This window comes from Zosterops lateralis (genome assembly GCF_965231275.1).
Source record: "Zosterops lateralis genome assembly, chromosome: 19".
In the NCBI taxonomy this organism is placed as follows: Eukaryota; Metazoa; Chordata; class Aves; order Passeriformes; family Zosteropidae; genus Zosterops; species Zosterops lateralis.
The window spans coordinates 7,078,012-7,102,257 of NC_139779.1; the positions used below are offsets into that span (position 1 = coordinate 7,078,012).

Sequence of the window (24,246 nt, forward strand, 5' to 3'; positions counted from 1 at the left end):
TATCAGGTAGCACAGTTCTTGTTCTTTCTACAAAGAGTGCTACAAGATTCAAAAAAAAAAAAGGATGGAAAACGCAACTCTTTCCTCAGCAGGCACCTTCTGGAGGGAAATCAGGGCAGAGAAGAGACAAAAGGCCAGGCTGCTCTCCCAGTTCAGATGAAACACAGACACTGTTCAGCAGCTCCTCACACCCTCGAGGCTTTGCTTGAGAGAACAGCTGGAAGGGAAGGATTGGCCATGGTCCTGTGAGACACCCAGAGAGTTTCTCTGCTGCCCAGTGGGATTTACTCTGCTGCTGACACCCCACAGCTGGCACCCTGAGGAGCCAGATGTGGAAAAAGATCCAGCAATCCTTCAATGGACACAAAGCACACAAGGGAGCTCAGAGTGAAATATTGGATTCGCCGTTGTGCCTTTAAAACACCCGATAAAAATACATGGGAGCTATCACCTTCCACCCTCAAAATCACATCATTCCTCTGCCCCAGGTCCTGCTGAGACCTGCTGGGGGTGTAGGAGTGCCAGGGATGTGAACCCAGACCAACCTGAGGTGAATTTAGTCTCGACCAAGTGCCCCTGTGCCCAACAATGCCTTTGGGATCAGCTCTGCTTCCCCCCAGGTGAGGAGCCCTCAGCTCAGAGATTCACCTCAAGCATCAGATGCCTCGTGTGCTCTTCTCCTCCACAGAGCTCCAAAAGCTGCTGGGACAGAGCAGCACGAGGGAAAAGATGAGATTGGGCCTTTCCTGGCTCACCTCAGTGCAAGTTGAAAAAAAAAGGACCCAAAGTTGTTTTTATCTTACAGTGGTACTTTACTTATGAAGCTCCCATAGAATTTCTGATTAGAATCAAGTGGAAATTCAGATGTTTGGACACCAAATTCCAAGAGGATCTGAGCACATCCCTTGGGCTCCTCACCTCCTTTGACAAAACCTGCTGTTTGTCCACAAAAGTATTTGTCTTTAAAAAATCAGAGCTTGTAAACAGTGTTCCCAGGTATTAAACATACCAAAAGTATCTCTTAATGCAGACAAAGGATTTGTTTGGCAAACTTAGGTTGCGTGTCAGGAAAAGAAAATTTTACAAAGTTATTTTATGAAAATATCAAATCCATTTGACTAAAAATGCCAAACTTCTAACTAAAAGACTTTGTGGGAGGGAACGGTGGACAAGGAGGACTTTGCAGCCTTTTTGTTGTTCTGGCAAACGATTTACAGCATTGGCCAAACACATGGAACAGTCTTAGGGGACAGACTGCTCCTTCAATCCAACAGTGATAAGAAATAAGGTCCAAAAATTACTAGACTTGAGAAGGAAAGGATTTTAACCATCATTCTGAAAGACAGCAGGATGCCCAAACAAGAGGAGGGTCAGTAGCCAAATTGCCTCATCATCAGGATTATTGCAGAGCAGCAAAAAAAAACAAGACGAGATGGATGCAAAGTTACACAAAATTCAGTTTGCCCACCCAATTTTGATTCATGGTTCCTCCTTGTAAGAACCAGTTAGAAAGTTGCATTTTATTCTTAGGGACATTTGAGTCATTAACTGACCTACAGAAACTCAGCGTTAAATTAGAAATTTTACAGAGATTGATTCCAGGTTGTCACTGCTACCAGAAACCAGCCAGTTATTATATAGCAACCTGTGAAACAGCACAAATTCTCCTTAAATTCAAGGTACTGCTGGAGCAACAGATTTTGCACAGAGCCATTAGGAAACCTTAGGGATTAATAAGTAAGACCCTTTCCTGTTCAGAAAGGAAAGGAAATACCTGCTTGTGGCTATCACATACAAAACATGGAAAATCCATGGAAGTCCTTGAAGTATCAAGCAACTGCTGATGTCCACCCTGCAGAGCCAGCAGCAGCCTCTCAGCCAAGCAATTCTGGTTCCCCTCCCAATCTCTCAGCCATGGCACAGCACCATGAAACATTTGCTATCTTCCAAATATTTCTCCCCTACAGCAGGGAATTGTTTTATTGTCTATCAGAGAAAGGAAAGACAAACCCCATAAAACATCCCAGACAGCTGCCAGTATTTCATGCAACTGCCTGGGAGAAGAGGGAAATACAGGAACATTTCATACAATGATCACATTAAAACTCTAAGTAATGATGCTTTACAATCCAAAGACATGGGTTGTGGAGGTGCTGTTGGTAATCTGTCCTAAATAAATGGGCTGATTTCAGAAAAATTGCAAAGAATCTATCAAATTCTGTGCACTGTACAAAGACTTTCTTTAAAACCTTTCAGAATCTTCTGTGTGGGGAATCACATTACAGGGAATGTTTTCATGCAGAAACTATACATGTCATTTATCAATCACACAATGAATCAATCAGACACTGGGTATGTAACGCTATCTCCAGGCATTAAAGCAGTAAGTGCAATGCCACAAGCTTTGCAAGAGTGGTGTCAGGAGATCAGGCTGGGTTAGATCAGCTCAGATCAAGCTGGACTCCAACTCCAACCCAAATCTGGGATTAATATTGTGCTGCCCAGAGCTCTGTGGTGGTTCTTACTTAGAGAAACTGGGTGAGCAAAATGAGCAGAAATTTGTGTACAGCTGCCTGTAGCCCTGCCTGCAAACCTGCCAGTCCTGCCTGCATCCCTACCTGCCTTCCTGCTCCCTTTCCAGCCCTGCCTGCATTCCTGCTCCCTTTCCAGCCTGCCTGCAGCCCTGCCAGTCCTTTCTGCTGTGGGTAGTGCTGTCACTCCCGAGGTTTGTCTGGGCTCAGTCCTGTGACACAGGAGGGCAGTACCAGGCTCAGGAAATTTAGAAAGGGCTGAAGACATTTCCCACTAAGAGGCTGTGCTGGCTTAAGGGAAACCTTTGCTGTGAAATACAAGCAGGTTTGCTCTGCTGTCCCACCAATGAGGGTCCCATGGGGGGCAAGGGGCGTTGTGGGGGTGTAAACTAAGATGTCACAGAAGAGAAAAAATGGTTGGCATGTTGGGGCTCAGAGAAGGAGTAGTTTTCTTCCAGTCCACGCCATTTCTTGTCCTGGACCCCAGGATGGTCACCATCCTCCCTGATTTAGGTGCTGTGCTCTGTAGATTTCGAGCTCAGCACCATCAATCAAGCTGTCAGAACTCTGGCTCTCAGTGAGCCTGGTGTCCAGCACATGAACTCCATCCTGGGGAGACAATGTGGTAGCTGGAAACAGGAGATGGGGATGGAACCTGATTCCACCTGCCTTCACCTTCCTCCCTGCAGAAATACTTCCTACAGGCACAAGGACATCCTAGAGCAGCCCTGAGGAAGGTGTGAGGCACGTGAAGAGTTGGTTCTGCTGCAGTTGAGCCAAGGCTCAGCCTCTCTCCTCCCCAAGGGCAATGAAAGCACTGCTCCCTAATGAGTCATTTTTCATTCCATTTGCTCTGTGTTTATTTTTGCTTTTCACCTTCTGATCTAACTCTCATATTATTAAATCAGAGGGTTACTTTTATTACCTCATTTGGGCACTGATCTTAAAATTTGGATGAACCAGCTCACCCTTGTAATAAGAAAGATGAGACCATTGCTGGTTATATCCCCATTTTTAGGAGGGAGGCTGCTATAAAAGCTGAAGAGGATTGGGGAAAGAAGAAACCTCAGGTTGGTTCTCCTGTTGCCATCCACTGAGCTCACCTTGGTGATTCTGGGCTGAAATTCAAAAAAGCAAAAGCAGCAAAGTGCCCCAACTTCAGCTCCCTCCAGAGGGAGCAGGACTGTGGCAGGAAAATCTGGCTCTGCTAGTGGGGAAGATGAAATTCCCCATCTGCCTTTGCAGAACAAACCTGCAAAAATCCAGTGGGAAACAGCCTCCTGCACTGGCACAGATGTGTGTGCCCATCCCTCCTGTGCTCCTCAAAACAGCTTCAGGTTGTTGTGGTGAAATGAGACATTACAAGAAGATGGTGTGGAACAGCTGAGAGCCAGCTTCACATCCAGATCATCCAGCAAAACAGGGACCTTCCTCCAAAATCCAAAGCAGGAATGCAGATAACGCCAAACAAACGTAAGCACCTTTTAAATGATGCTGGCTATTGTTGAATAATAACAACTGAGTTCATTAGATTGCTACAGAGATCAAACTGAACTTAAATTAACCTTAAAAAAGGGGGAATCAGCATATTTCTCTTGTGTACAGCACCAGCAGTCCTGTACTGTTGCTACACTCTCTGTTTCATTTTTTGCAAAGCATCCACAGCTTTTCAAACAAAGTGGAAGCCAAAAGATTGATAAGGACCTTGCTGGGCTGTGCTGCAGAAGGTCTCCTTGCAGAGACATGGTCTTTAGTACTTCAAAAACGAAGGCAATAACTCATTTTCCTCTGAAAACTTCCCTTTGATGAGCCTTGCTCCCAGCTCGGGTCTGTGTGGGAGCAGAGCAAAGTCAGAAGGAAAACCATCACAGCAACAACACAAAATGCCTGAGTGCAGCACTAAATCAGAGACATGACACACTCTGCCTGACTTCCCAAAGGGATCTGGGCAGGTAGAGCCTCCTTCCCCCTCCCCAAAGCCCTGCCAGGCCCCAGCTGAGGTGGCCATCAGTCTTTACACGTTGTTTCACCCACACAAGTGCTGAGCAGCACAAGCCAGCAGAGAGGGGAGTGATGTCAGGACAGTGTCTGGTTGTCCTTTGCCAGACAGAGAAAATCCTGGAAAGTGAAGAAAGGTCCAGCTGGCCACAGCCTGGGAGGGAAGGGCTGATTCACATCTCTGAGGCCAGGCCCATGTCTCACTGGATTCAGGTCTGCACATGCAGGGCTCACTCACCAGCCCCTCTCCCCTGCCCTGCCGGAGCCCCCCACCTGCCTGTTTGAGCCCCTGCTGCTCAAACAACCCAGCTCCCTTTTGTCCTTTGCACTACACCACTTGTTTCCACTCCAACAGTCCCGTTCCCCAGAACTTCATTCCCCTCATCACCCCTTCATCTTCCTCTAGTGAAATATAACTGTGAAGGCTTTGAGGAGGCTCCAGACTTCATTTCAGCACAAACAATTCCCAAATTACCATAATATCATGGACTGGCCTCAAAAACACCACACAACCACCACCTCCCTCCACAAAGGTTTCTCCCTAAATTCTTTTATGTCATTGATAAGCATCAGTTAATGAATATTAACAGCAGTAAATGCCTTAAAGGGACCAAAGCACGATAAGTAACAGCCAGGAGTGGGCTGTCAAAGAAGGGACCACAGATCAAAGGGGAATGCTGACTCAGCTGCTTTGTTGCTAGACTGGAACAATTTATCTGAATCCCAGTAGGTAGAAATTAAAACTATTTGTATGAAAGGAAAAACCAAACCTCCACATTGTGAAGGTCTCCCCCTAATATTTGTCTCCACTAAACTATGCACGAGAGCCTCCCATCCTCCAGAAAAGGGATAAAAAAGCAGTACTGGATTGCTCTTGAAGAAACACAGCAGAGCAGAGGGAGGGCAGGTGTGACAGGCAAACAGTGACAAATAAACACAATGACAACACATGGCATGGTGTTTCTGAGGTCTGAGCATTATTCTGGAGGAGCTGGGCTGAGACAGGGCTGCAGCCACATGGGAAGGGCAAAGGAGGAGCAGGGCTACAGGCAAATAGGGTCTCATTTTTTGGGGCAGAGCCACTGCCATGGAGAGAGGAAGAGGCAGCTGATCTCTCCAGACCTGCCAACTCAACATGTGTTTCACCAGAAACTCTTGGAAATTTTGGTCCAACAGGAGAATAAAGGCAGCTCCTTACCTTGGCCTCCAGCGTGTTCAGCCTCTCGGTCATGTCGGCGAGCCTGGTGCAGTTCATGCATTCTAGAGAGAACAAAACACAGAACTGTCACACTGCCAGGGGCTGGGCATGCTCACCCACCGCTTCAGGCTGATCCCTTTGGTCCAAGGCACATGGAAAAGTGAGTCAAGATCAGTTATGGGAGAAAATAAATATTCAAATCCACCACACAGGTCACCAGCCATGGCCATGTTACATGAACCTTGTTTGGGGATGTTTGGTGGGGCAGGGTGTGACATTAAGTTCCCAGTAAGCAGAAGGGAGATGAAATAAAAATCAGTTTTAAGACTTTTCTTGCTGCCAACCAGCACGACCTGCTGTCATAGGCAGAGACAGTTGTCCTGCCACTGGTGCAGGCTGGCGTGGCACCTGCTCCCACCTCACAGGACACCAGGCTGCACAACCTTCTCTCCATTTAATACTCTCTCCTCTACTATTTTCCTGATAAAATACCAAGGAAAGCAATGAATACACCAAATGCCCATCTCTGTGCAGTCCTGCTCCATCCCTGGGCTCCCAGGCTGTGTTACCACTCCCAAACAAATGAGACAAAGCATCCATCTCAGTGACAGCCAGGAAATCCAAGGCAGATCTGAGGGCTGATACAGCCCAGAGCTGCAGCATGAAGTGGTTTCCATCTCACTTTGCTGCAGAGGAGCAGCAGACAGTCAGCAGCCACCAAAGGAGTCCTGACAGGAGGCCTCAATGAGAACAAACATTGCCAGAATGAGCTCTGAGTGCAGGTTAAAGTCATTGCTCCCTCCAAAGGACATTCCTTATCTAAACAGAAGGCCTGCTGCTTTGCCTCTGGTTTCATCTCAGCAATTTTAAAGTGAGTGAAGCAAGATAAAGCCCTGAACAGAGATTTAATCAACAAGGTGCTTTGCAGCAGAGTGGAACTGCCCACTCCCAGCTCTTAGAGAAGCTTTCTACACTGGACCTTTCATGACTTCTGAAGCCCAGCAGTTCTCAAAAAGGGAAAATGATTTGCAGCATGAAGCATTTCAAAGGATAAACCATCCATATTCAGGTGATGAACCACAGCTCACGTCCCATAGAAGATGTGTGTGTGTTTTGTGCTCCTTAAGAACCAGAGCCTCTTTCCATTGACTGCCCATGGAAGTATTTAACTCTGGTGTTTCCATAGGGCTGGGAATGTTGACCTGCAGTTCCTGAGCCCTTAAGAGGCCACTCAGGTGCAGCTGAGGCTGCAGTGATGCAGAGGATGTTGGGGAAACCCAAAGTTTCCCTATAGTGAGGAATGGGTTGACATGGATTTTGGCCTGGGTGAACACCCCAACACTTGGGTTCAGCTGTCCCCCCTCAAAAGTTTTGTCCCCTGCTGCACAGGGACCCCCAAGGGACCCCCAAAGGACCCCCCTCTCCAGTGTCCAGCCCCAGGCACTGCTGCCTTTACAGAGAACATTGCATGCCCTGGTGGCTCTCAGCCATGCAAAGATTTGAGTGTATGGCTTGGAAGAACAGGAAGCTGGGCTGTTCCACCCTGGTGATTTACAGGCTAAGAAGATTGTTTGAGTGCTAACAGCAACCCACTGCATGCACTTTCCAAAGGAATTCTCACACTGGTGCTCTACGAGGAGCTGTGTAGCTTCCCAAAGGAGCCAGACATAGATCTTCCACCTCATAACACACAACATTTTGCAGACAAAGCATCTGATGCTTCAGGAACACTCAGATGGAGCGATTTCCTCACAGGTCAATACTGTCATGGGCTTTCCTTTACCCAACAGCAAATAACATTTGTTTATTTTTATTTTCTGCTATAGATCTTGGACAATATTTTTTGGCTTGAACTGACCCATGGACATGCAAGTGCCATAAGTGTACTGTCCTGTGGGAAAGGAAATGGGTGAGGTTTGTTTGGTCTGGATCTGCTTGTGGTGTGTGAAACAGGGAATTGGTTTCTCTATGTAACTGGCTTCATGCTTTTGATCTTGCTCATCCCCACAGAAAGATAAGACTGAATAAATCCAGAGCTCCCAGGAGCCAAAAGAAGCACCAGATGTGTTACAAAGCAGAAAAAATACAGAGTCCTATTCTCCCTTCTGCTGGCTTGCACATATCAGTAACTCCCACAGGTTTAGAGACTGATCTAAACGGTCTGAAAACCATCTCTGAGATGGACTGACCACGAAAGGTCCCTCTGGAGAGCTCAGCTGATAAAAAAGGGATTTGTACCACCCCTGTGCACAGGGGTGAATCCACCAGCTCCCCAGGGGAAGGACAGGCTTCAGGGACAGCACCAGTCCAGCAGCTCTCTCTGATCCTGAAGAGTGTCTCAAAGAGCCTTTCAGGTGCATTTGCAACAGAAAAGTTTTGGTTTGAATGGACAAAGTGACAGAAGAGGAGAGAAACCAGCAGTGTCACTGCATGTGATATTTGTACTAACATGATCTTCATGTCAGTGATGTTGGAACAGGCAGAAAACACAGCCTGGGTCAGAAAGAGAACTACTTAAGTCCAAGCTGGATTTGATCTCTGATCCTTTCTTGTTGTGAAATGACTGGAAACCCAGATCCACGCCCAAGGTACTTAGACTGGGCCCTAAAGACATTTAAATAATCCAGAAAGTGGATATCCTAATGCAAAAGATCTTCCTAACGCAAGAGTCCTGCCAAGAAATCCATGTGACATTTATTTATGTGACCCTCAGGCAGACAAGGCTCTCAAAGGCAGAGATGAGAGCTCAGGGCTGCAGTGTCACACACTCCATTCAAAGCACCCTCACAACACACCAGGGACCAGAATGTTCAGGGTCTGGGGTCCACATCTGTCCTTGCAGAAAGCCTGAGAATGGTGGTGGCAAATCAACCTAATAAATATCTTCCCTAACCACGATTCACTGAAGTGTATTTAGTGTCTAATCTTGATGGCTGGTGGTTCCAAGGCCTGGGACTGTCAAGCTGAATTTTCTGATCAAGGTGAAAACAATCTGTGTTATTAAAAAGAGCTTGAGAATCTCACATCATTATTTCTCATGGAACAAATATAACACTGGGGCAAATGCACACACTCTCTGACCTGGGACTGCAGAGCAGACGCTTTCCATATCTGCAGAAATCCATCACTTGTTGCTACACGGAACCACAGTTTATTTCCCTTCTATTCCTAGTTGGCAGATTCGTATTTTTCCAGCTAAACTCTGAGAAAGGAGTTGTGATTTCACTCCATGAATTCCAACCTCAAAACACATGGTAGGATTTGTTTTAGAAATCTTCCAGCAGGGAGGATAAATAATTGAGATAATGAACATGAGACAGTACCAGCATATCCCATGACAGCCAGTCTGTCTCCACAACCTCTCACAGTTACTGTCCCAGCACATCTCTCCCTTCCCATTCCCCCTTTCAGCTGGAATGCAACTGGAGGGATGGAAAATTCTAATGCAGAGCAGACATGGAAGACTAAACATGCTGGAAAATAACAACCCAGGTACTCTGTACCAGCTGTGACTCCCTTAACCACCACACAAAGGTTCAACCATCTCTGATTAAAGATAAGCCTCCAGTGCTTCAGCTTTGCCATCAGATCTGTGCCTGAGCTTCCAGTCTGGATACACCCCTGGGAGTGACCTAAAGCAGGGAATGGTGACTCCAGCTACCTTGTTAACCTGACACTCCTGCTTTGTTAACCTGACACTCCTGCTTTGCATAATTTCATTATTAAATAGTTGCACACTTCAGTCTCTCAAGCCTGAAAACCCCACAAGTTTTCAAACTCCTCACTCAAATCCTAAAAAGGACAGTGTGATAACAGCCCAAGACCAACAGGGCTCTAATGATTTCAGCACAATTATCACACTGGCACTGAGGGCAGTAAAAGAAGAACCAGCCCAACTTTTGCCACGGGTCAGTTTTGTGTGAAAAGGCACCTCTGCCCCATTTCTCAGCTCTGACAGCCCACACTCATTTGTACACCCAGAGTCTCTGCAGAATATTAAAAGAGCTTTTGGTTTCCCTACAGCCAGATGCTCAGTAGATATAAATTGCACAGCTCAACTGAAGTCAAGGGATCAAGGCTCTGTCTCTCTTTTTCTTGATGGATTGCTGCAAAATTTGTGTTTCAGAGGGGAGGCAGAGGAGGTGGTTTATAGCATATGAAAGGGGAGAGAACTCTGGAATCACAAAGCCTTTGTTTAAACAAATAAAGTCTTTGCAGCCTTTTTTTTTTTTTTTTTTTTTTTAAGACCATATTTTGCTATTACAAGAAACTTCAACTTTGCAATGCAATGGGGCTCGGGGACATGGGAATCACATCTGCAGCTCATGCTTCAACCTGCTCAGACTCCAAACAACACACTTCCCTCCTCCCAGGCTCACTTTCCTTTCATCCATTGTCAGCTTAATGTAAAGGACCTGTAAAGGACCCAAGGTCAAAGGATGAAAAAGGACCAAATGTAACATATACACAGAGAAACAAATGAAATACCTTGATTTTTGTGACTCAACTTGCCTGGCAGCTCCTCCCTCTCCATCCAACCTAGTCCACCTCTCCCATTGCATGGCCAGGCACAAGGAGGACAGGCTGGGTTATCCCCAGGGCAGGGGAGCAAACCAGAGCTGCCAACAGCCCATGCTGGAGCCCTGGGAAGGCAACAGCAGCTCCAGGAAACTCAAGACAACAGCTCTGACTATGCAGCAACTGCAGCATCAGCACTGCTTGGAGCAGCTCCTGCACCACCACAGTCACAGCTCAGGCTGCCCTGACCACTCAGTGACACACAGCTCAAGAGGGTCCACTTGGAAGAACATTTTGTCTGTCAAAGTAAGGAGGAGACCAGCTTTTCTCAGCAGACACCTTCCCCCAGGACAAGTTCAGAGCAGTCTCTGAGCAAATCTGGAAGAACTCAGCTAAATTCACCCAGTCAACCACGTTTCTTTGCAAAGAGAAAAGGATGAACTCAAAATTCCCAAGGGAAATAGGAAGCACCATCAACTCAGCGAGCACCCAGGATCTCATGCACTGATGTTTTATTTGACACTCTTGAGAGAGTCTGACCAGACCATTGACCCCTCCATCCCCTTACTGCCACACACATATGCACACTTCAGCCAGAAAAAGGACAGTGACACTTTCTGACACTGGCACAGGAGGAATTTCAAGTCAAATTCCACAGCAGAAATACGAACACAGATCTTCTGTGCCTACCTAGGTGGCCCTCAGCTGGGGGACAGCCAGCCTGGGCTTGCATCTTCCACCTCTCTTTAATTTGTCTGATTTGACCCTTCCAGCCTTTTTACATGGTTACTGAGTTTCCTTAAGTAGTTTATGTTCTGGCCCTTTGCAAAAGCTTTCGCCAGCGCTTGTGAAGGATAGCAGACCCGAGCCATAAATCACAGCCAACCTGGGATCTGTTTTTTCAACACATTTCCTCTAATGAGAGTCAGATGTTGGCTAGATAGGCTTTATTAATTGTGCTTGTTTAGAAGGGGCTGTGTATGCAGCTCTACAGAGGGGTTTGAGCTGACAGCAGGCAGGGAGGGGATGGAATGGAATGGACTGGACACCTCTGTCACCCAGTAGCCTCTGGCCTGAGGAGCAAAGGCTCAGGAATCAAAGGTCTGGAGAGCTGCTGGAGGGAAGGGCTCTGACCCTGGCCACAGCTCCAGCCCCAGTAAAGCCAGAGCAGGAGCTCTTTGTGCAAGGGGAAGCTGAGTTTTGTTTAGTGTAGGATCATTGAGACTCCACTGCTCTGTTTACTGCCCTGGTATTTACTTGTTGTGTGCATTGTAAACCACAGAATCACAGAATATCCTGAGCTGGAAGGGACTCAAAGATCATCCAAGTTCAACCCCTGGCCCTGCACAGACACCCCAGCAATCCCAGCCTGTGCGTTGTCCAAACTCTCCTGGAGCTCTGGGCTGTGCCCATTCCCTGGGGAGCCTGAGCAGTGCTCAGCACCCTCTGGGGGAAGAACCTTTCCCTGATATCCCTGACACAGCTCCAGGCCATTCCCCCAGATCCTGTCAGGGATCACCAGAGAGAAGAGATTAGTGCCTGCCCCTCCTCTTCCCCTTTGGGCAAAGACAGTGGCAAGGGAAGGGCCCCAGTGGGCAGGGGCTGTCAGGGCCCTGATGCTGGGACAGGAAGGCCAAGTCACCCAGCCCAGAGAAGAGCTGCGCACTCAGTGCCTCCTCTTCCCAACATTCCACACATCCAGCTGCATGAAATCTGTGTTCTGGCTGACCTGCAAACATTGCTGCTCCAACCTGGCCACAACCTCACCTCTTACTCTGCCTTTAACACCACGTACCCTCCTGGTCACTCAGGAGTGGCACTCAGTGATCCCCCAGGGTCCCTTCCAGCCCAGACCATTCTGTGATCCACCTTCCAGACTGGGACTGGCAGAGCCCCACCACATCTCGCTCAGCCTAGTCATCAGCACAATTAAAACATCCCACACATCAGGAGCCTGGAGCTCAGGGAAACTCCAAGATGGTCTCTTTGACCAAAGAGGATTTGTTCTTTCCCACAGTTGTCACATCAGGATTTTGCAGGCTGGAACGTTTTATCTTCACCTGGAAATTGTGAGTTATTAGGTTGCCTATCAATATGAAACAGAACACCTCCAGAATATTTTTTGCCTTTTTACCTTCATTCCAGATAATTCACCATCTCTGCTACGAGACCCCAATTACTGCCAAAATTCCCCCATTTGTAATGTCTCTCATATCTCTATTATAACAACCCTTACCCTTAACTTTACTGGCTATCTTTAAAAAGCAGCTCAGATTTCCTTTCTTATGAGAACTGCTATCTGATCCTTTTCCGCTTGTAAAGTGTTCATACTTCATTTCTGTGTCTACTTTCTTCTTTTCCTTCTTAAAGAGGAAAAGGCTTTTATTTTTTTTTTCATAAACAAGCAATAAATGCTTTTTTATTATCATGATATTCAGTGATTTCAAAACGTCTGTAAGAAAAAACCTCAGCAAAACTGAGTGAAAAGAAAGTTTACCACAAAATGCAAGTTACTCCAAGTTGTTGGAGTAACAACTACTATTCAAGAAGCTACACAAAATTTGGTAGAGTGTTTCAAGTGAAAAAAAAATTGGTGCAATTTTTTAAAGTTTTGCAATATTATCTCTGGAGGGTTTTTTCTTAAGTGATGTTTCATACCTTCTGAATTAAATGTTTCAGCTTTAAGTTTTGAATAGCATTTTTTAAAAATCTTACTTAAATTAAAAATAAATGAACAAATTACATAGTCTTAAGTGAAAGTAAATGGTTTAGTTTGGGTCTAAAGAAACAATTCATATCTTAGTTATTACACTGCGTCAAAACCTTAAAATTTTCCATTTCAGATTCTCCCAAGTCATTTTGCTTTCCAATTTTTTTCATTTGGCAAATCAAGCCAAAACCCCTCCATTATTCACCCGGTTCTATTCTTAAACAGCTCACATCACTCACCTTGTTTAAGATTTCACACATGCACCCTCCCACCTCAGTAACTAATTTTATCCCTAATTCCTCTCAGCCTGGGGGTTTGTGCTCTTCCCCATCCTGCTGGTGAAGCTGGTGGTCCATCAGCATTTGGAATTTGATCGGGATAATTTATTCACAGGCAACCATCAGCTGTGAGATCCGTGTTCAATCCATCTCTGTCTACCAGAGGAAGGTTTAGCCGGGTTTTGATGTGTGGATAGAAATGCATCATCTTTATTTTTACAAGCACCAAGGGCATTTCACTAATGCAGCCTGACTGAAGTTACCCTGAAAACACAGATTTTACCTGTCCAGAGTGAGTCTGTTAAAGCCTTGCTGGGTGGAGCTGCTGATCCTGGAGCCCCAAGTGATGCTGGTGGCACTGGGGCTACTCAATAATTTTGATAGTGCACCAAACAAACCCTCCCCTGGCTCACAGCTGTAGCAGGGCATGGCAGCAAAGCAGACAAAGCAAATAAAAGGACAGAAAATAAAGACACAGAGGTGGGATGAATGGTATGTATCTACAAACCTCTCACAGCAAGACAGGGCCAATCTAAACTAGATTAAAAGTCCCCAAATTAAAAGAGAGATTCCTCACTTTCCAGCCAAGGAAGCTGAGGGCACAATGTCCAGAGGGCCTGGGGCTCCTACCCAGAGAAAACACTCCTCCTCCAGCTGGACCAGTCCTCACTGTGCCAAAATCCCATGTCTGATCCCACCATGGTTGAACTAACCTCATTTCTCCCTCAGTCCCTGCTCTGTGACATGGAGAGAAACTTCACAGGCCCTGACCCCAGTGAAGAACACAGGGAAACTCCACTACACTCAAAACTTCATCTCACATTGAGATGGCTCCACATCCCTGACAAACCAGACTGCTTTTCCCTGCTGGGAGAAGCAATCAGGGGGAAAATGCAGTCAAAATACAGTGCAGTGTAACATGAAATAAGGAAGCAGACAGGACAAAAGGAAACATTTGAATCAGGCTCACTGTGCAGTCTGCAGGGACTCTCACAATATTGGTTCTGCACCTGTGTAACACAGGTCAGGGAATCTCTCACAGTCTCGAGCCAAGCAACGTGTGCTGAGCTGGGGTTTGTGTTTCATAAGGACAGTCCAGAGCCAGACAACCAAGGTTTCCTTTAGTGAACTGCATCCAAAGTTAACCATTGGACAGGAAATGCGCATCTTGTTTCCAGTTGGGATTTCTGACCTCAAATTCTACCCCTGCTTTGAGTGTTATTACTTGGGCCTGCAAAGCTGCAGGGCAGCTCTAGGCTTGGACACCTCCTCTCTGCACAAGGTCCCTGTAACCCAGGGATTCAGGACATTCAGGATGCTCAGTCAAGCTCTAGTTGTTCCTCATCCAGAACATTTAGCACTGGCTTCCTTCAGCCACCACAAAAAAAAATCAGCTGAAATACTAATAAGGAAAACAACTCTTTAAGCCAGTGAAAAGGATGGTCAGAACTCAGAAGAATTTGACTCCCTGAACATCAAAATACTATGTTTGCACATTCTTTCTCCAGCAAATGCATAATGATTATGATGATTGTTATTATTACTATTGCCAGGGGCACATTTGGAAAGGTTCTGTTTCCTGTGTCAGCATTTCAGCCTCAGGTTTCACCAGGGTTTGTCCATTCTCCCTGACTCCCTCCCTCTCTGGGGCCTTGAAGAGCCCCCAGAGCCCTCATCCAACACCCCTGCCCTGCACAAGGCCAGTGACCACCTCTGAGCCCTTGGGAGCTGGGCTGAAATGGTTCACAGGTCCAGGACATCCCTCAGGGACCCTCACTTTGCCTAGTTCTGCTCATTACCCCTCACTGGCCTTTATCTAAACCCCCCTGAGCTCTGCAGTGCTCCTCACACATCTCAGCAGCAGGAAGAGGAATCCTTTCCACATTTCTCTGCAGCTGTGATTCTGTTCTCCAGGACACCCAGGGACACTGGGAGCCAGCAAATCCCTCACATCCTCTGGTCTTCATAATGTGAAGAACAAGGTAACGCTTGCATCCCATTAGTGGTGAGCAAAGAGCTGTGCAAAGGACTTTTTGTTTGGGTTTGTTTTCTGTTGTTGCCTTGTTAACTTCTGGGTGAAGAAAAATTAGTAAAGGAAATATCTGCTTAGGCTTAGCCAGGCACATTTCAGTTTCTGCTTCAGATTTTTAACTCTCCTAAAGAAGCTACGTACACCTCCAACTTAATTCAGATTGAAAAATCAAAGGTTATTCATAACCAAAATATTTCCCAGGATTTCTGCATTCTGTTGTTTTAATCCAAAACTCACTAAACACTTCCCAAACGCGGGAATCTATTCACTTTCTGATGAGACCAAACCTTTAGTCCCATTTGCCTATGTGCTCTTTCTCTGACCTGTGACATAGACCCAACAATGAGCAGCACAGAGTGTCCCCTAAGAGACCTCGTGCTGGTGGCAGTTTGAGGAGCTTCATTTTGAGGTTCTAGATGATTCCACCTTGAAACTCTCCTCTAAAATGCCTGAAATGGCAAGTTTAGACCCATGAATGAAGGCCCAGCATGTGGGGAGATTTCCCCTGGAACATGGCAAGCACTGGGTAGGGCTGGGTGTCAGCCAATCTTCTCTCCCACGCCTGTCACCCCACACACTCTGCCTCAATATTAAGTTACTCTTACAGCTGTGGAGGATTTGACAATGAATTTTGACCCTCCCTCTGAGCACTGATGAGGAGCGGGGAGAAGAGCCAGTGAGCTCAAAATGGACAAACCCAGACTGGTGCAATTTGCCTGCAATGCACCAAGAAGGAACTGGATACCTCCAGAGACACCTCCATCTCTCCAACCCCACACCATCAATAGTCACCTCTGAGCACCAGGCAACAATACACTGGGAAATAAGCTCCAAATAGGGCTTTAAAATGACACAACTTGAGCTTTAGAGGCCAATGCACAGTCACTGGTGCCTGCTGCCATGTGATGCTGCTGGCAATAGGGGTGATTTTGGCACTTTAAAACAAGCCCAGGGCCAGATTGGAATGGGAAGCAACAACCATAATTCTCCTGCAGTCAGAGAGCTCCTTGGTTTTGTACCCACTGAGAGTTTAGCCCCAACAGCACAACACAGAAACTTGAGGGCACTTAATCAAATCAAAGCTCTTAACTGTTTAAGTTCATCTTTCCCCATGAAATGTGTCTGCAAGACACTCTCAGGCACTTCACCACAGTTAATTGCCTGAACCCAAACCATCACAGCCCACAAATCCTTTAAACTTTGAGAATTGACTTAATGCTGAACAGCTGCCAGACTCTCACTCACCCACAGCCATGGGAACAGCTTTTCTTATCAATAAATGGGGATTCCTGTGTGTGCAACACCCAGGAGTGATACTGGGAATGCCTCTGCCTGGAGATCAGGAAATGCCAGCAAAAAACGTGCTAAGTGCAGCTGGAGGCCTAGCAAGATGCACATTCCCACCAGACCATGGAGTCCCTTTCCAGAGGTGTGGAATGATGGCACAGCAGAGCTGTAAATTGCTGTGCTTCCAGAGGCCAGGCACTGCAGCTCTCCTCAACAGGGAAGCACTGGGCTACCTCCAAGAGCCATTGGTAAATGAGGACTTTAATGGTGACAATTGCACCAGTACAAAAGCAATCTCCTATTTTATCCCAATTAGTGCTGTGCTAAATCATCAGCCCGGGCCTTGCCTTTTGCAGTGCAAAGAGACACATCTGTGAGGCTCCTCTGCTGCATGTGGTTTGTATTATCCTCTAGCACAATATGCATAAACTAATGCTGTTCTACACTTACACAGCACCTCATCTGGAAATCTGAAAGCGATTTATGAATAGTGGGCATCTGTGACATTTTACAGATGGAAATCGAGGCACAGAGGGATTCAGTAATTAGCCCCAGACTTGCACAATGAGTCAGCTGCAGAGCAGAGCCCATTATTTGTTCTGTAGTAACATCTAGTGTCCAAAAACAGAGGGAGAAGAGTCTTTCTTCCCCAAAAAAGTGTGCAAACACACCCAAAAATACCACCCATGCCTGTGCTCAGACCAAGGCTGCTGAGGAACAGTCAGAGTGAATGCACAGCCTAAACACAGCCTCCCCTGGCACACAGGTCTCTTCATTCTTGCAATACAAACACAGGCAAGCAGAAGGGTTAATACGCCTGAAAGTTTGTCTGCTTTTTCCACATCAGTTGATCTAATAAAAAAGATTTATTCTCCCCACAAATCTGGCCTCACTTTAACAAATCATTTGATTTGACACAAAGGACTATATTCAGATAGTTTAAATTCCACTTCACTCCCTGAAACTGAAGTTTCCAATGGGCTGAAGCCTCAGGAAGAGCCAATAGCAAAGGCCAGGCAGAGACACCCACCTTGGGAAGGGCTGGGAGTGCCAGAGTGCAGCCAGAAGCATCTGCAGATCTCTCTGTACTGCAGTGCTTAGGAGCCCACAAGGAACGTTGCAGTGTGAAAGAAAACACACAGACCTTCCTGTACCTTTGTGAAATCCAGCAGCAGCTCACGCTCCTGAAAGCCTCCCAGTGGTGAACATAACACTGTTATTGCCTGCCCACCTTGCCTGAAGTGACAATCCCAAAGTATTGGGATGCAGATCACCAGGGTGTAAAAAAAGCCCATAACCACATCCAAGCAACACTGTCTCTGCCTGGCCCCACACTTCCAAAGGGTTTTGCCCATATCCTAAAATCAAAGTATCATTTGGAAGCTGAATGACTAAAATCAAATCATGGAAGGAAACCTTCAAATATCAGGCAACAAGAGGAATGCCAGGCCAGATTTCCGAGGAGGAGGATTCCTTCCACAGGCAAAAAAACCCCTAAAAACCCAACCAACCTATTAATCATAGAAGGATAGAATGGTTTGTGTTGGAAGGGAGCTTAAAGATTATCCAGGTCCACTCCCCTGCCATGGGCAGGGACACCTTCCACTGTCCCAGGTTGCTCCAAGCCCCATCCAGCCTGGCCTTGGGCACTTCCAGGGATCCAGGGGCAGCCACAGCTTCTCTGGGCACCCTGTGCCAGGGCCTCCCCACCCTCACAGGGAACAATTCCTTCCTAATATCTAATCTAAAGCTCCTCTCTGAGTATAAAACCATTCCCCCTTGTTCTGTCACTATCTGACTGTATGAAAGTCTCTCTCCTTCCTCTTTATAAGCCCTGTTTAAGTACAGGAAGGGGCTCTAAAGCCTCCTTGGAGCCTTCTCTTCTCCAGGCTGAACAACTCCAGCTCTCTCAGCCTGTGTTTGTGGGAGAGGTGTTCAGAGCATCCTCAACACCCATCACAACCATCATGAACACCCAGCCCATACTCTCTAACCTGCTGTCACATTAGCACAATAACAGCATCACTAGATTTTGCCTGGATCAAACCTCAAAACGCCCTGATAGTGCACAGTGGAGTAAACCTCATTTAAAAATTATTTAATACCTTGCCCCCTCTGTGGTGTGCAAGGGCAGGACTCTTCATGCTCTCTCTGAATACCCAACAGGACAGATGTTGAAAAGGGCACAACCACCAAGGGAGAAACTGAAGCACAAAGTTTCAGGCCAAGCAAACAAATCACCACTTTAAAAAGACAATCCAGAACTAAGAATGGTCTGTGCCAGGACCAATAATAAGGACTGCAGAAAACATAGATATAATTTCTGCTGACACAGTACTTTCCCATGTGTCCTTGGACATGTCATCAGTTCCTCCACATGGCAGTTCCAGCACGAGGGTCACCGTGGTAAGAAGTGCATTTGTGTGCCAGGACGTGCCCAAGTTAACAGAGGGGAGTCAGCACCAGCATCCCAAACCACGGCAGAGAGTAGGAAAGGGAATGAGGAGAGAAACAAGAACTGAAGGATCCTTCCCTCCCAGAAGGATTGGGGATGGCTTCTCTAGTCAGACATTGATTCTTTTCCTGATACAGTAAGAACTAACAATCTCAAGGAAGCTGTTCCACACTCCAGATGTCCTCTGGTCTCCTTAGTGAGCACTGGGAATAGTGGTGGGCATCTTCGGGGTCCCGTCACTGCAGATTTGACACAGGTCCTTCCCAGGCTGCCCTAAATGCTCTGCTTGGCTGCTTCTCACTCCTCCAGCTGTGCCTGGGACTCACAGCTAATGGGGTTCAGCTCCTGAACAGCCATTCCATGAGGAATCAGCAGCAGGCTCTGTGACACCCCTGGGCAGAGCACACAGAGATGAACTGCAGCTACAGCACAACTCCATAGAGGGTGGGGCACAACACTGGGGCTTGTCCCAGCCTGAGGCTTCATAGGAGCTTCTGGGCTGTGGGAGATGGATTTTTCTGTGTTCAGCAAGGAGAGCAGAGAAGCAGAGCAGTCAGAGCTCCTCATGCCCTGTCACATCACAGCCTTCAGCACCCAGCACTCGGGATAACTCAGAGTGTGCTGCTTTAGAGCTGCCACAGTTCTCACCTTCCACAAACCTGCATGTGGCCATCAGGCACAAAGACTCCCATGTAAATCCCTGCTTCTCACTGATTAACCATCACTGGAGATACCTTGTAGCATTTAAAATCTTGGCTGGGCTTTTGCATCTGCACCAGAGAACTTTCAAGTGAGTTTTTAACATCAGTTTGGAGACAGCAAGCAACAAATCAGCTTTCATTCACTTTCAACCTTCAAAACCAGTTTGGTTTTCTCAGGGGAGGCTGTTCCAACACACTCAGACATGAGGAGACACCAGGCTGCTGGATGCCAATGGCTGAGGAACCTCTCTCCTCACAGGAGAGCCTGGAACAGCAAATAAGGCCACAGCCACCCTCCCTCTGAGTACTCACCTCATTAAGTAACCCCATTTTGGGCTTTTCTCAGCACCTCACCCCAAAAGATTGATGAGAAGCATGAACAGGTTGGGGAAAACAGAAGCATGTTTAACAGAGTTTTAATGGCAAGGACAGCAGCACACGTACCCTGGGACAGCCCCAGGAGCCTGGTGTCCTCTCTCAGACAGTGACCCAAGCAAAAAGGAGGACAGTGAGAGCAGGATGGCCCTTCCCAGGTGCTCATCAGGTACCCCCTGGGCAGTTCCCAGAGGGGAGCAGGCCATTGCTAGCTCCCTTTTCCAGATCCTTGAGGGAAACTGAGGCAAAGAGCAGGCAGAGACTCACAGACCGCCCCACCCACCTCCCACAAGCTTCTCCCCAGAAGGAAAGGGCATCCCCGGCTGGCACAGCCCCCCTCCCCCAGGAGTGCAGCCCTGGGGCTCTGCGCTGGGGGTGCCCCTGGTGCCCACTTACGGTCCTGGCCGGGGAAGGAGCCGTGCTGGCGGCCAGAGGAACCTGCGGGGGGAGACAAGGAGTTATCTCTGTGCCAAACCCGGCCCTGCAAAGCGCTGCCTCAGCAGAAGAAATGTTCACTCAGCTGGAGGAGCTTGGGGAGGAATGGAGATGCCACCATTGCCCCTGTGCCAGCAGCAACCCCCCACCCACCCCCGAGGGCTGAAACAGCCCCAAAACAGCCCCTGCCTCCTCTGGAGATGGGGCTCCCCAGAAATACAACCTCACACTAACCTGTTGCTGCAGGACATGAAAGAAAGATTAAAGACTCCGAATATTTCAGAAGGCAAAGAGCATAGAAAAAAGGCTTTTATTGCCTTTTATAAGGTCTTTTGATACAGATTTAACATGATTGGTGAATAGGAGCGACACCTCTCTGATCCCATTGATTAAACTAGAGAAAGAGGAAAACAGGAAAACACCACCTGGAGAAAGACTGTTTTGAGAAAGGAGAGTCGTTTACCAAGATAGTTTTGAGAAGAAACTTTCTTGAGGAAGTTTTCCTTGGGAAAAAGTTAGCAGCTGCCAGCAGGCTAAAATCTCTGAGACCCAGAAATATCAGACCCACACTTAACCTCCTGAAGAGAGCAGGCTGCAGCATCCCCACTCTGGCTCAGTGTAAAAGGGACAGGGGGTGGATCTGGGGTGGGTTTTTGGGATAACAACAGTCGCTGCTTCCATCACACACAATGGGGAAAAAATGGTCCCGGGTGCAAGGAGGGAGAGCAGCTGCTGTTGGTTTGGCTGAGCCATGGGGAGAAGAATCCAGCACCTTTCCAGCAGCTGGTGCATGTGGCTAAAAATGATGTTTGTGACAAGAAGAGATGGAATCAAGGTGGGGGGAAGGCCTTTAGCAGTATGGGCACAGCAACATCTCCTAAAGCTTAGAAAAACAGAGAACACTTCAGAGGGGGTGTCTGTCCCCAGCTCTGCCAAAGACAGCTTCGGCTGGTTTGGTCACCTTCCCTCTACAGACTTTTTCTGTTTCCAAGTGTAAAGCCAGAGATGATGACTCCAACTGCCTTTACAACCAGTCTGAGGTCTGTGAAAACCTAATTATTTAAGTCTGTGAACCACAAAAGCACTTTCCTCTGGAAATATGTGAGCAAATCAGTATCTGTGTTTTATGAATAAAAGGGTAAGAAAAGGAAAAAGAAAAATGCTAAACAAGCTGTGAAAATAATTGTCTTAGTAGGAAAAGCTTCCCCCAGCAGCTGAGGGTGACGGTCCCACTGAAGTGATGGATATTAGTCATGATCAGCACACATAAAACCATCCTGGAGATACTAACTGCAAACAACTGTTACAAGAGTTTACAAGAGTGTGTTTGTTGTCCCAGTGTCGTGAAACATCGCATTAAACCCAACCAAACAATCAGATCGTTGCTTTGAATGTGGTTTTTGTTAGTTTGGGGTCCTGGATGGTTTTCTGCAAAGGCCTGGGAAGCTGAGCAGCCAACTTGCTCACAGTCCTCCTCATCCTCCCTGGGAGGAACAGGAGATGGTGATGCATTTACACCAGTGCAAATCTGGATAATGTCTGGAGTCCCTTAGGACCCTCACAGAGTCACTAAAGCCCACACACATTTATTTGGAGGATGATGCTTTAACTTCCTCCAGCTTTGCTTTGTCACTCAAGCTTTAAAGCACACAAGCAGTGATAATGGGCCAAGTGCCACAGTCAGTGTTACATTCCCCCTAAACCTATTCTTTGAGGAAAATAAATAGACTTGACTGCTGGTGTGAGTCCCAGCAGATGTTTTCATAATGTTGGGCAAATCTGGGACACGTGGATGAACGGAAAACCCAGAATGAACTCCAGCACTATCTTATTCCCTTTCCCTTAAAGAAATCCTGTCTCAGCAGGACCTGACCCAAAGACCCTCACAGGACTGCCTGTATGGGGAATCTTTTCAGCTAGTTTAATCCAAGATTTGGGATTCAGTGATGTTCATTCAGCAAGGACACAGTGAATCAGATCCCTGAGGGGATGTTGCCATAAATTCCTACCATGGTTTTTCTCAGATGAGCAACCACAGGCTGTGCTGCTCTGCTCACAGCACTTCTCCTCCCACCAGACTGAGCAGTGGGAGCCAGGGAGCAGCATTTGCCTCTAGGAAACCCTGCAGGGACAAGGAGATGGCCATGCTGCAGTTTTTCCTGCATCCCCAGTGCCAGGGGGCTCCAAGCCGTGCCAGCTCCAGCTGCAATCCCATCTCTGGCTGCACAGGAGAGAGGGGGTAGGAGGGGTCTGGGACACATCTAAGGCAGGGCAGCCTGGCTGGATCACAGGGCTGCTGAAGTGCAAACACAGAAAACATGGGAGTTATTGAGTGAACCCCTCCTGTGGCATGGCCAGGCCACTTTTACAGCAGGAACTACTCAGGGGAGTCCCAGCTTCCCACAGAAACCTCCCTCCAGACACTCCAGCTCCCCATCCTGTCAGATCTGATGGGTGTCTAAATCTCTTTCCTCTTTTTATAGGTCTGCCTTAAGATTGCAGCAAGCCACAGAAACTCCCTTCTTCCCAGAAAACCAGTCCCACCCACCCTGCTCCCTGCCTTGGCTGCAGCAGCCACAGGATTGCAGCTGAGGACTGGGATGCAGCTCCAGCACCTTCTGCAGCTCCCAGAACAGTCAGCAGGGCAGACTCGTGTCCTTCTCCTCATATCCTTGTCCTCTCCTCTCTTATGCGGGTCAGGTACCAGCACAGCCAAGTCTCAAAGAGCCTAAAATCTGGTTACTCTTGGCCCCAGCTGCTGCCCTGATTTCTCACACCTCCATGCCAGGGAAGGACACATCAGCTGCAAGAGGAGTGCAGAGAAACTGGAATCAAGCTTCATACTTTTACCCCAAGTCTGGCACAATCCTCCCCTTTGCTCTGTCAGTGCAGCCTGAGGAGCTGCATCAAGGCAGCTCGTTGATCCTGATTGAAGGGGAAGAAAATTAATCTTGTCTTTCACGTTTGAGGAATTAACATGTTAAGATCAACCAAGCACATCCTGCAGGAGATTTTTGGGAATGGGTGGTCACAGAAAATGGCAAATCTCTGGTGCTGCAAGCCCTGCACTACTACAGAGCATCCACATTACCTGCAAGCCATAACAAAATGCTCAAAACCACATGGTTTGCACTCTTATCCAAATAACAGAATAATCACTGTGCAATAAATTTTCTTTCATCATTCAACCATTACCAGCAACTTCAAACCACCGAGTTCTGCTTCCACTTTGAGAAGCAGAGAAAGATTCCAGTTTAGTCCTTTCCCGATTAAATTAGATAAATGTTTAATGCCTTCTGCAAGATCTGCAGAGTCAACAAAAACACTAAAGGCCAAATCCAGAGGGATCCTGTTAACTAGCTCAAGACCCATCGAGAGTTAAATAGCATCCACTGTGAGAACAGAAAGTTTCTCCCTTTGCACAACAGTGTTAGGTCAAGATCAATGACATTAAAAAAAAAAAAAAAAAAAGTTTACTAGGTCTTTTCTGCAATAGCAACAAGAAAGAAAAAACTAAATCTCAAGAATTGCAGCAGAAAGGCCAGTCAAAGGTAGAAATGTATTCCACAGCCCTGTGCAGAGAATCCATTTCTGGACATCTGCCTAAAACTCTGCATCCGCCTTGTGCTGGCTCAACCCCCACTGCTCTTGGCAGGTGAGATAGAAAACTGGTTATAAAATGAGCTCTATATTTTATAAGTTTCATAAACATTTTTTTGAAAAAAAAA

The 24,246-nt window shown here is 47.1% G+C and overlaps 1 protein-coding gene across 1 annotated transcript in view; it reads right to left on the bottom strand.

Annotated features, from left to right (window-relative positions):
• The window catches only part of COL26A1 (collagen type XXVI alpha 1 chain), a gene marked incomplete at its 5' end in the record, with an annotated part of 166,880 nt that overhangs the window by 35,779 nt on the left and 106,855 nt on the right, over window positions 1-24,246 (bottom strand). Inside the window, one exon of the mRNA XM_083875171.1 lies at window positions 5,728-5,789. Coding sequence (XP_083731297.1) covers window positions 5,728-5,789 — 62 coding nt within the window. The remainder of the gene's footprint in view (window positions 1-5,727; window positions 5,790-24,246) is intronic.